The following is a 13,636-nucleotide window of genomic DNA, read 5'->3' as shown; positions in this document are numbered from 1 at the left end:
TTTATGACAAAACTTTCATGTCACATTTTCAGTCTTTGAAATTTTAAAAGTTTCATTTTAAAGGTCTTTGAAAATTCTTCAAAATTAAGAAAATATCTGTTGTTGAGATATTCCAATCTGACATCTGAGCCAAAGAGTAAATGGAATCAAAGAACAGCATAGGAAGATGCTATGTGGTTGTGCCCCCAACACTGTTACCAACTGATAAAGCATTAGGCTATTGACAATTTTTGTCTTCCATCACAATAAGTCAATGGAATGGTTAAAAAAAAAATCAGAATTTTACTTTTATTTCACTTCAAAAGCTAAAACATTCAATAGTCTTATTCTCTATACTATCTGACCAGTGTTCATCATGATCCAGTATTAACTCCTTGTATTTCACAGTTGCTTACATCTTGCAGTCTAATTGGGAAACAGATTTAGAAAATTGAGAATATCACAAAAATCATGCTGCTTATTCAGTCTTACATAAATCTTAAATACTCACAGTGACAAGAGTAACAAGTAGAAATGACTGGTTCAAAATACTTTCAGGGGACTAGAGAGATGGTGCAACCCATTAGGAACACCAACTATTCTTCTAGACAACCTAGGTTTGGTTCCCAGAAGCCATGCTAGGTGCCTCACAACCGCCTATAACACTGTTGTAAAAGGAACAGCAGGTTGCTTCCCGCTGCCCAGCTCCTGGATAGCTTTACCCAAAATAATTACACGGAAACTGTATTTATTTAAACACTGCCTGGCCTGTTAGTTCTAGCTTCTTATTGGCTAACTGTCACATATTGATTCAACCCATTTCTAATAATCTGTATCGCCACTTGACTGTGGCTTACCGGCATGAGTTTAACCAGCGTCCGTCTTGGAGAGAAGAGCCATGGCGTCTGCCTGACTTTGCCTTCTTTCTCCCAGCATTCTGTTTGGTCTACTCCACCTATCTAAATTCTGCCCTATCAAAAAGCCAAGGCAGTTTCTTTATTTAACCAATGAAAGTAACACACAGACAGAAGACCCTCCTACACCATTTCTCCTGATTGGTGCCCAAAGTGGGGCTCGAACCCATGACCCTGAGATTAAGAGTCTCATTTGGGTAAAGTAGCTGGGAGCCGGGTGGTGGGAAGTGGCCCGCCGCTCCTATTACAACATAACACCAACATCTTCCTCTGGCCTCTTCAAGGGGTCCAACATCTTCCTCTGACCTCTTTTTGAGAACTGGCATGTTTATGGCATATGCTCACACAAACATGCACACATACAAATAAATAAAAATGAATCTAGATGAATAGGAAGGTAAGGGTGCATAGTTCTGGGAAGAACTGATGGGGAGGAGTTAGGGTAAATATGACTGTAATAGTCTGAATAAAATTCTCAATGAAGACAAATATTTACCCAAAAAATAACACGAATAGTCAATTGCACTGAAAATCAGAATGATGCAGATATACGAACTATGTCAAAGAAGATTCAAAAGTATTTTTTATTTTATGTTTGTGGGTGTTTTGACTATATGTATGTTTGTGCTAGTGCCTGTGAAAGCCAGAAATGGGCATCAGATACCCTGGAACTGAATTTACAGATGTTTGTGAACTATCATATAAAAGGGTGCAGAGAACCGAACCTAGATCCTCTGAAAGAGCAGGAGCTAGAGTTCTTAACCACTAAGTCATCCTTCTATTTCCTAAAAAAAAAAAAAATTAAAAAAACGTTTTTAAAGATGAGTAATTATTTTAGAATCTCTAGTGAAGGAGTAAATATTATTTTTCCTATAACTATCACTGAACACACCTAGAAAACTTACATGTGACACATCAGACAAAAATAAGAGAACTTTAAAAGGTAGACAGAAGCTCAACCAACTAGGGACTTCAGTATAAAGATGACATGGCAGGAAGTTCCCATACATCCCAAAGCTCATGACTAAAGAGGCTGGCAGCCTGGAAATGTCAACTGCCATAGCTAAAATGACCCCTAGGTCTTTCTAAAGAAAGAATTAAGAAAAGCAGGAATAACCTATCAAGACAGCCAACTTTGCCATTGACCTTGGGGAAGTCTAAATACAACAATTAAAAAATTGGCAGAACAGATAATAAAATACTACACAATTATTTTTATGTGAAAGAAATTAATTTTAATATAAGGATATTGGTAGGTTAAAATGAGCAGGTAGATAAATATCATGCAAATATCATGTTTTTAAAGCACAATAGGCTAGCTAACTCAGGTTCAGTCAAGTAGAATTTAGAGTGAAGAAAATGATCAGCGATGGTCTTGACATAATGAAAATAGGGCCAATTCACCAAGAAACACGGTATCTTAAATGTGCATGCACCAGACAGTGAAGCTATGGCACATCTGAAGCAAACACCGACTGAACTTAAAAGGAGGTACAAATTTACAACTTCATTTTCAACTTCAGCTAAAATTTTACTACCATTCTCTTAATTGATTAAACTAGAGAGAAAATCAATCAGGACACAGAATAAACACATCTAGAATACATGTATCAACCTCATGCTCTTTTTTATCATATCCACAGAACATACTAAGGACCATAAAACAAACAACAAAACACAAAGAAAAATCCCAAAAGAATTAAAAATGAAACAGTATTTTCCCAGAACTGAACTCAGTGTGAAAGCAACATAAAAAGAGTTTTTAAGATCCAAACAACATCAGTAAGTAGTCCATGGGGTATGGAGAAGCTCTTGATTAATTCTAAAAGAATGTTACACTGAATTAACATAAAAACCAAACATTTACAGGACACACACAGTAAGAGGAAGGTTTAGATGAAACTTCTAACAGTGAAGGAATGCTAACGGAGAGCCACACCTGGTCAATTTTCAACATTCTTATTTCAAACATCCAAGAAAAGCCTAATTGGTTCAATATAAAAAGCAAGCAAGAAAAAAAATCAAAACAAGAAAACACTTAAAATTAGTAAGTTCTTTAAAAAATATCAAAGAAATTTACAAAGGTAAAGAAAACACAAATTACAAATAGCAATAAGAAACAGAGAATATCATTACTGACTCTGTAAAGGGCAACAGCCTATAAGACACATGAAAGCACTCAAGCCCACTATAAACAGATGTGAAAGTTTACTTAGATAGAATTCAGCAATTCACTGAAAGATATAAAGTACCAGGAGTCACACAAGAAAAAACACCTAACCCAATTGTCCTATCTACATTAATCAGTTAAGACAACAAACCACCAGGCCCAAATGGTTAGAGGTTTATTCTAACAAAAAGGGGTGGGGGATTTTTAAAAAGTAATATTTCACAATCTCCTTAAAAGTAAAATAAAAACAAAGTCAGCAAAGTGAATGCTTTCTTTTCTTCTTCTTTCTTCCTTTTTCTTTCTCTCTCTCTCTCTCTCTCTCTCTCTCTCTCTTTCTTTCTTTCGTTTTGGTGAGACAGGGTTTCTCAGTATTTAGAGCCTGTCCTGGAACTAGCTCTTATAGAACTCACAGAGATCCACCTGCCTCTGCCTCCCAAGTGCTGAGATTAAAGGCATGCGCCACCACCGCCTGATAGGAATGTTTCCTGCCTTCTAATCGTTCTCCGACTGTAGTACATACAGGAGCTGAAACACAGCAAACTCCCCTTTGGCACAGTGTTCTACATACTGACTGACTACATCATGTATCCTCCTGTGCACTTGTGCAGTTTTACAAGGCCTGACCACTAGGGAGGCGGAAAGAGGATGGGTGGTCTCTATCTGTACCATTTGCTACATTTGTACAGGAATCTGTAATTGTATCAGATATCAAAATTTCAAGGACATAGCTAGTAATCTTATAACAGCAAAATAGTAATAAAATCTAGTATCACCTATACCACATAAACAAATCTGAGAACTGGGGATACAGTAAATCACTTGCCTAACATATATGAGGCCCTCGATTCCAGTGTCCAATACCACAACACCCCTCACAAACCAAAAATTACTATAATAAAATTTAAAAGAAACATTTAAAATACCAATTTGGTTGAAGTGCTAATCTAAAATTCCACAGAACTGCTAGTTTAGTAGCAAAAATCACAGCTGCACTCAAAGTACACACTAACTCAGAAGACACGCTCACAAATCCCATTATTGATGAATGGAGCTCTTGCCAGGTTTTACTTTATGCTTTTAGGCTGAGGGTAAACATAGTGGCCAATGTTCTCTTTTGGCCTCCATAGGCATCAAGCACACATGTGGTACAAAGACATACATGCAAACAAAGCATACATACAAAATAAGGATTTTTTTTTACAGTTTAAGATTATATCAATTAATGATTAATGACGACCTTATCTGTCATTACTGTTTATTCAGTTACCAATTGTCAGATCCTGGACATATAGACATATATTTTTAATCTAATCACTTAATAATACATTTTAAGTCCAGAGTTCAATCTTTCATCCTATTAGAACAAATAAATAAAGGTCATGGAACATGATTTCAGCTCTCAACAAATCCATGAAGAAACATGATTAGCTAATGATTAGCTAAGAAACTGGGGACAAGATAATGAGACATCCAAACAGAATCAATGAGCAACAAAGTTCTAGAGCCATGCTTCTTACTTCAGACACAGAAAAGAGTTCATGTGTCTGAGGGACAGCAAGCAACCAACTGTAGTGAAAATGCAGATCAGAATAAAAGACTAAAATATGCAAGAGAGAAGCAAGATCATGACAGGACACAGTCGAAGAATTTGGATTTTATCCAGGAGTAATGGACTAGGTTGAAGAAGGTTCTGAACAGGATGTTGATTTGTGCTTTAATAAGACTTTTCCATGAACGACAGGCTCAATATCCTTTGCTTTAAAGCTAGTATCCACTTATGAGTGAGTACATACTATGTTCATCTTTCTGGATCTGGGTTACCTCACTCAAGATGTTTTTTTTTTTTTCCTAGTTCCATCCATTTGCATGTAAATTTCAAGATGACATTGTTTTTTACTGCTGAATATTACTTCAAAGTGTAAATGGTAACAAGGTGAACCCTAAGAAAACATACATAGATCCACCTGGAAAGGGGAAATAGACAAGACTGCCTGACGAAATTGGGAGCATGAGGGTGGGGGAGAAGGGAGGATGGAAGGGAAAAAGGAGGGGAGAAAGCGAAAGGGGAGGAGAACGGGAGGAAACAGGAAAGTAGAAATGGAGGAAGGAAAGAGATATTTTGATTGAGGAAGCCATTATGGGGCTAGCAAGGAACCTAACACTTGAGAAATTCCAAGGAATCAACAAAGATGACCCCAGCTAAGACCCTAAGCAATAGAGGAGAGAATTCCAAACTGGCCTTGTCCTGTAGTCAGACTGATGACTATTTTAAATGTCACTATAGAACCTTCATTCAGCAACTGAGGCAACAGAGGCAGAGACCTGCAGTGGAGCACTGGGCTGAGCTCCCAAAGTATAGTTGAAGAGAGGGAGGAATGAGAATATGAGCAATGAGGTCAAGACCATGATGGGAACACTCACTGAAACAGTTTGTCTGAACTAATGGGAGCTTACCAACTCCAACTGGATGGGGGAAGAAACCAGCATAGGAGTAAACTAGTCCCTCTGAATGTGGGTGACTAAGGCAGACTGCAGCGTTACTGGCAGTGGCACTAGGATTTATCCCTACTGCTTGTACTGGTTTTTTAGGAACCTATTCTCTTTGGATGGATACCTTGCTTAGCCTAGATATAGTAAGGAGGGCCTTGGACCTTCCCCAAAGCAATGGGCCTTACCCTCTCTAAGGAGTGGATGAATATGGGAAGGTGGAAGGGATGGGAGGAGGAGGGGAGGGAGAGAGAATCTGGGATTGTTATGTAAAATGAAAGATAGTTTGTTTTCTTTTTTTAAAAAAAAATAAAATAAAGTCAAGCAGTGGTGGCACACACCTTTAATCCCAGCACTCGGAAGGCAGAGGCAGGCAGATCTCTGTGAGTTCGAGGACAGCCTGATCTACAGAACAAGTTCCAGGACAGGCTCTAAAGCTACAGAGGAACCCTGTCTTGAAAACTCCCCCCAAAAAGCTACTCCAGCTAGTGAAAAGAACTGATATTCAGAGAAATATGAAGTGGCGAAGGCGTGATGAAGATTTGGACCCTAAGGCATATGTGGTGGGAAACAACTGGTTCAGCCATCTCAAAGCACAGTATTACCTAATTACCAAGAGGGTGAATGAAAAGTGTTAAGAATGAGAAACTTTTACTTGAGTGAAAACCTAGTGATCAAAGCTATGCAGGCCAGATCATGAAAGTCCTTACCTGAAAAGCAGTGGAGTAAGATTCCGCACAGATTTGCTGATTTAGCAAGCCAGTCTCTCCAGGCACACCCCAGACTCCTAAACACTGACTGAGATGATGAGCCCTAGTTGAGCGCTCAGGCCTGCCCAGTAACCACAGACCAGAATTGCTTTACAAGGACAATGAATTCAGGTTAGTTTCTTTGTGGTTTTGGTTTTGTTGTTTTGGCTTTGAAGAAAGAGTATTTACTTTGTAGCACTGAGAAACCTGGTAGAGGGTCCCACTGATACCCTCCACCCTTTGTATTGTGCCCCAGAGATTTCATTTTACATGGGAGACAAATATTCTCCTGTTAATAAACAATGCCTTTCAACACACATTAGGCATTCCTATAATTAAACCAGTGTAACATACCCAAACCTTCACATCCATCAACGTCAAGAACAGAAGCACCTGTTTCTATGTGCTAAGCCTGAATATGGTAAAGAAGCATAATTTTGGTGAAATTTATTATGTCAAAGTCACAAAGATGGATGAAAGCTAAAAACAGAGTAGTGCTTGCCTATAATGCGCAAACCCTGGGCACAGGTGAAGGTAGTTTAAGACTAAAGCTGGGTGGTGGCAGCACATGCCTTTAATCCCAGTTTGGGGGGCGGTAAGGTGGGGGGGAAAGAGACAGGTGGATCTCCGTGAGTTTGAGGCCAGACTGATCTACAAAGCGAGTTCCAGGACAGGCTCCAAAGCTACAGAGGAAACCTGTCTCATAAAAACAAAAACAAAAACAAACAAAAAAACAAGCTTAAGGCTAAACACCAAGTTCAGTGCCAACCTGGGATAGATAAGACTTTCTCTTAAAAAAAAAAGTAGAAAAGAGAAAAGCTAAAAATAATCTATCCAAATGTTAAATATTGAGGGAATTCACTCAAAGAACTAATATATATCCATGGGGAAAAATTACAGAATTAAAAGCTGATGTTAAAGACTACTTATAGTCTTCCTGAAATTATTCATGACACTAAATCAAATATTGTATATTATGAATATCAACCATTGGCAAAAATACAAACATGTATATGTACATATTTTATTTATTACTACTAACATGTGCTGCTGTATACTAATAGAAGAAGAAAGGCTATATAGAAAAATACATGAATGTCACCTCTAAGGAAGAATTGTGAGTTTTCCTTTTTATGTTTATATTTCCCTGTAATTCCAAACATTTTTATAGACAGAAAAAGTCCAAAATACATTATTTTTAAAAATCAATAACCATAACACACCAAATGTCTTGTTCAACAAAATTTACATAAGGTTTGACATTTAATATTCTTGTTCTAAAAAAACAACAAAACAAACAAACCTATACGGGTTCCAAGTCCTCCAGGTGATCACCTAAGAACACAGGTAATTAACAAAAGCCAAACCCCTCAGGACTTCTATAAACTACCACTCACTCAAATGGTTCCTCAAATAGTCGAACTAGTCTCTCCAATTAGCCATCTCTTTCAAATGCCTAACAGCACTATCCAAAATAAAGGTTATATGGTAGATGACAACAGCTATACTGATGGTATATATTTGCTTTGGACAGCAGTCTTTATGAATAAAACAAAATCAAACACAGGTTTTTTTAATGTTCCATATAAAGAGATTTACTCTGCTAATTTGCTTTAAGGTATACCTGCATATTGTTTGGTTAATGCACTAAGCTCATAACATAAACAATAAGACTATCAGGAAGATACTCAGCACCCAAATAACCACAGAGAAATCAAGAAGGAAAATCACCCTCAAAGGTTATGTAATGAAGTATGACTCATATGGAATAAAGATGAGCCTCACTCACTCAGAGTAAGTCTGGCTCCTCCGAGATCTTCCTTTCAAGAGTCTGCCCCCTCCTGGGGGAAGGTGTGTTAGGGACTGAACTTGGGGTTTTACATGTGCTAGACAAAACTGGGCTGTGACCTGAACCTAGTTCCCTTTGGAAAATCAATGCTTAGTCTTTTTAAATTTAGCTGTGGAAATAATATTTCCATCATAATTTCACCAGAAAGAATTCCTTAGTAACAAGCCTGTATTGGCAGAAAAACATTCTGAAATAGCTGAACGGAGTATTCCCTTGATGTATACTATATAGCATAAATGTGTAAGCAGAATAGTTTATAGTCCCAAGAAAACTACTGTCCTAGACTTTTAGTTTTAAGCCATAGCTGAAAGAAAAGTTGTCTGAGAAAACATTCGTAAAGGGAACAGTATCAGTAGTAGTTGAGCAATGGTAGTAGTTCTGTAACTGAGAAAACTGTAGACTCTCCCCACCTAAGTAAAGGGCAGTGCTAGGCAGCTTCCAAACCAATTTTAGATGTGCTGTCTGTCCTCCGGGGCGCTCCAGTCTGCAAGCGAGGATGCTGGAGCTCTACACTAAAATGATCTTCTCTAACCTGCACTGCAAATTAGGAGATGGCTTCTTCTTATGGTTAAGGGCTTATACCTAAACTTTGTCAAGGAGTAGAAGTAGACCTAAAGGCGATGTGCATCAAATGCACCTAGCAAACGGCCAGCAGGCAGAGAGTTAGAGAAGAGGAAAGGTCAGGGGGAGGACACTCACAAATAGTCTTGCTCGGCAATTGTCACATACTGTAGCAGCTACATTGAGTGGAACGCTTTCCGAGCTGTGTTTCTCCTCTGGTCAGAGACCACTACAGCTGCTCTATTATTAAGCATGGCTTTTTAATAAGAGGCTGAGGGTTTCAGGACCTGGGCAGGCCTGAGACAAATCAGACAGGCTCAATTCCATCATTTAAAAGCATGTATTCGTATTTAACTTTGTCTACACCGATTTAAACAGTTTTATTCCTCTAGTGTATGTTATCCTAGAGAAGAAACTCACCTAATCTTTAATTAATTGAGAAAAATCAGATTACTCTGATTCAGCAGTGATTATACTAATTTTACCACAGTGGGAAGCTGTCTTTCCATGCAGAGTAATTAAGCGAAATTCCATATATTTTTTAAAGCTTTCTGCACATACACGTCTTCTGTTCATCTCACAGTCTCTATTAAAAGTGCACAGCATGGACTGTTAAACTTTAAGCAAAACCACAGATCTCTTCAAACACAGCAAATTAAAAGGTAGTTAAGAGTCACTTACATCCACACAACCTAAAACAATACTGCTAGCACTGCAGTGACAAAGAGGCTCCAAATTACAAAGGTCAGTTAAAGTAAAAGAGGGCAAAGGCAGCAAGGCTCAAATGCTGAGACTCAAAACAAAAATAGATCCAATGCAGCACTCGGAGGATGAAGATCAATGAGAGCAGCAGCTCAGAATCTACCCGGCAAACATAATCTTGCAGACCGTGACGAGGGGTGCTTTGTACCACAACATCACCTCTGTGTTGGTCCTTGGCACTTGCTTTAATAATACTAATAAGCTCAAATCTGCATTAATGGAAGTAAGAAGACAGTCTACCACCTCAGTTCAAAAAACTTGGCTGTCATGGTAAAAAGTGAAAAGCTGCCTAAGAGGAGAGCAGGGAGCACTCAAGTACCATGAGAAGGCAGCAGGTTGTCTTTCTGATGCAAACTACTACAGCAACACAAATGCCCTTGTCTGCTCAACAGTGAAGGGCTTCAACACCGGCCGAGAAGCGGAGGCAGAAGAAAACTGTGATGTAAGCCATAAAACTGACAAAATGAGGAACGTTATGATTCAATGCTGTGACTCTAAGTACTGGAAGCAGTAAGACTGCTACACAAATATAGAACAGCACAATTAATAAGCTAGATATTCAATCAATGAGGCATTTAGTACTTTCTTAGCTTCATTTTATTCTGTGCAATGAAAACCTCAGGAAATCAAAGAGCCTGCTAGCTCTGTTTTCTTACCTGTGAGGACAGCTTTTGCTGAAGGATCTGCCAGGTCCAGAGCTGATTTCCCATCAGTGTTCCGAATGTTTGGATCAGCTCCGTGCTGCAGCAGCACTGTGCAGGGAAAGCAGAAACAGTATCTTACCTCAGGGATACAGAGATTATTTACTGCTAAGTGTCGCCTCGGCATGGTGTAGGCATAAACATACATTGCACAATTTTTTCTCTTTCAAGAAAAGAAAAAGGAAAGAAAAAGCGAAAAAGCACTGCAGCAAAGAATCCTCTCTAGAGTAGAACGAAGTTGGCAACTTATGGTACAGTATTATCACATGACTTGACATCATAAACATGAAACTAGAAGCTTGCCCTGGACAGTACCGCTCTGCCTCCCGAGGCAGCGGTTTGGGAGCTATGTGCTTGCTCACTGACTCGCTGCGAGATGTGCGAGCTGAAGCTGCCCTATCTTTACTACCACTGTACTGCTTGTTGCTGCTGCTTCACTGCTGAATTTCCTAAAGCTTCCTCTCCTCAGAAGAGTTGTAATACTGTGCAGGCTTTTAGTGGTCCGCTGCTTTCCTAGGAAACTCACCATAAACACACTGGCTTGCTTCCAGAAGTTTAACTGACACAGTAATGCATACTACTCCAGCTCTTGCAGCCGTACAAAAAACCCTCCAACTATCTCCTATAAATGACCCTCCATTAAAGTTTTTAGAAATAGAAATTCAATCACTGAAATGCATGTAATAAAGCTATTTCATGAAAACCAACTGCAGAGAATCCTTTAGATTCAGAAGCTCTTATAAAAGAATGCCAGCTAAATAAAACATGGACATAGCATTTTGGCAAGCTAAAACATTCCTATGCCACCTCTGCTGTGTAAGAGTAGTGGAGGCTGGAGACTGCTGCCTTGGTATCACCTATCTGATATTTAAACATGTAAACAAAGCATCTCTAGTCAAATACCTGAAATCCAAAAAGGGGAGGAAAGTGAATCTTTCCAAGCACGCACCTATCACACACAGAGAAAATTCCGTCTGACCTCAAGATAGACGGGTACTTAAATAGTAAATCACTGCCGGGTTAGGTATACATGGTATATATGAAACACAAATGAATCTCATGCTTAGACTTGAATTCCAGCCTCAAAACACCTCATTTTTTATACATGCAAATATTCCAAAGTCCCAGGGGGTGGAGTGGGGTGGGTCTGAACTCTGAAACATTTTGGTCTCAGACATTTCAGATAAGTAATACTTACATAAGATCTTTAGGGCCTGAAACAGTGGCTCAGTTCTGATACTTAGCACCACGTAAAAAGTAAAAAGGTGAGCACAGCAGCATTCATCTGTATCACAGAGCTGGGAATCTGGGAACAGAAGGATCCCTGGAACTAGCTGGTCACAGTCTAGCCAATAGGTGAGAGACCATCTCAAAACATACAGTGGAGAGTGTCTGAGGCCTCCATACACACAGGTACTCTCATTGTGCAAACACACTCCTAACAGGCAACTACACACACATGCGCCCCCACCCGCACCCCCAGTTTAAAACAGTTCAGTTACAAGCTTTGAGCAACTACTGATAAGCCTCAGAGTTTTTACTGATAATCATTCAAAGTTCTACACTGAAGCTGATATATTCTTTTGGAATATTTGGACGGTGATCTTTGTATTACCAAGTACTGAGTCCTGCTGTCTATAAAGCAGTTCTTTCTGTGATGCAGAAACCATCAAATCGATGGCTTTGCTCCAACAGAGAGCCGACAGAGACAAGCATTCACATCTCTTGCCTTACAGCTGGGGTAATTTTACACTTGAGTAATAAAACTAGCATGGCTTGAGAAGATGCAGAGATCCTGCAGACTTTCTAAGGCCATCCTCTAACACCTGCGGTTTTCTACAGGTTTAGTTGTCTAGAGCCAATCATAGTCTGAAAATATTAAGTAGAAAGTTTCAGAAAGAAGTAATTGCAAGTTTCAAAGCACACACCATTCTGAGTACCCTGCTTCATCCATCCAAGAGTGGACCAATCCTCTGTTCAGTGTATTCACATTGCATGTACTACCTCCCTACAAGTCACTTAGTAGTCATCTAAGCTCACCATCCTGGCAAGCATCACAGGGCTGATGTTCAAGGAACCCTTATGTTCCTTAGTAATAGCCTCAAAGGTAACAGTAATGACACCGTGAGTCAAAGATCTCAAAGGCAGATTAACACGTTTTCTTTAAGTGAGAAGACAAAGTTCTCAATTTAAATGAAGAGAAGAATGTATATTAAGATCTATGGTAAGTCCTTAGTCATCAGAGAAATGCAAATCAAAACAACTCTGAGATTCCATCTTTTACCTGTAAGAATGGTCAAGATCAAAAACACTGATGACAATTTATGCTGGAGAGGTTGTGGGGAAAAGGGAACAATTCTGCATTGCTGGTGGGAATGCAAGCTGGTATAACCTCTTTAGATGCCAGTATGGCAATTTCTCAGAAAATTAGGAAACAACCTTTCTCAAGACCCAGTAATAGTACTTTACTAATAAGGATGCTCAATTATGCCACAAGGACATGTGCTCAACTATGTTCATAGCAGCATTGTCTGTCATAGCCAGAACCTGGAAACAACCTAAATGCCCCTTGACCGAAGAATGGATAAGGAAAACGTGGTACATTTACACAATGGAGTACTATACAGCAGAAAATAATAACGACATCTTGAATTTTTCAGGAAAATGGATGGAGCCAGTAAACATTATTTTGAGTGAGGTAACCCAGACACAGAAAGACAATTATTACATGTACTCACTCATAGGTGGTTTTTAAACATAAAGCAAAGAAAACCAGCCTACAAACCACGATCCCAGAGAACTTAGACAACAATGAGGACACTAAGAGAGATTTACATAGATCTAATCTACATGGGAAGTACAAAGTAGAAAAAGACAAGATCTCCTGAGTAAACTGCGAGCATGGGGACCTTGGGGGGGGGGTGGGTTTGAAGCGGGAGAGGCAGGGAGGGGAGCAGAGAAAAATGTAGAGCTCAATAAAAATCAATAAAAAAATAAACAATAAAAAAATCTATGGTAAGGACAGATCTATCACTGAGACTGTTGAGGAAGGAGAAAGAAATCCATGCTAGTTACGCTGTTGCACCTTGGTAAGGAAACTCTGGAGTATACTTAGAACAACTTTCACTACAATATAATAATTCTATCTTATTAGTCACCACTGAAAATCTGTGATGTGTACTATACTGATTAAACTTCAATATAGATTACTTACACATAGTTTATATGGAAAGTACAGACTGCCCAAGGTTTCAGGCATCCACTATGATTTTTACCATGGGCCCTGTGTCATTGGTGGGGAGGACACTTCTGTGAATCATTTAATTCTTTTTTTAAATTTACTTATGTGTACTGCATTCCTTCCATGTGTGCCCACATGCCAGAAGGGGGCTCCAGGTCTCATTATAGATGGCTGTGAGCCACCATGTGGTTGCTGGGAATCGAACTCAGGACCTCTGGAAGAG

General features: G+C 39.1%; 1 protein-coding gene across 1 annotated transcript in view; it reads right to left on the bottom strand.

Moving 5' to 3' along the window:
• Window positions 1–13,636, bottom strand: part of Tnks (tankyrase) — a 138,737-nt gene that overhangs the window by 83,899 nt on the left and 41,202 nt on the right. Inside the window, exon 3 of the mRNA XM_085680807.2 lies at window positions 10,128–10,223. Within this exon, the coding sequence (XP_085536933.1) occupies window positions 10,128–10,223 (96 nt within the window). The remainder of the gene's footprint in view (window positions 1–10,127; window positions 10,224–13,636) is intronic.

The sequence above is a fragment of the Myodes glareolus genome, chromosome 23, assembly GCF_982192425.1.
Source record: "Myodes glareolus chromosome 23, mMyoGla1.1, whole genome shotgun sequence".
Classification (NCBI taxonomy): domain Eukaryota; kingdom Metazoa; phylum Chordata; class Mammalia; order Rodentia; family Cricetidae; genus Myodes; species Myodes glareolus.
This window is presented reverse-complemented; position numbering and strand designations above follow the sequence as displayed.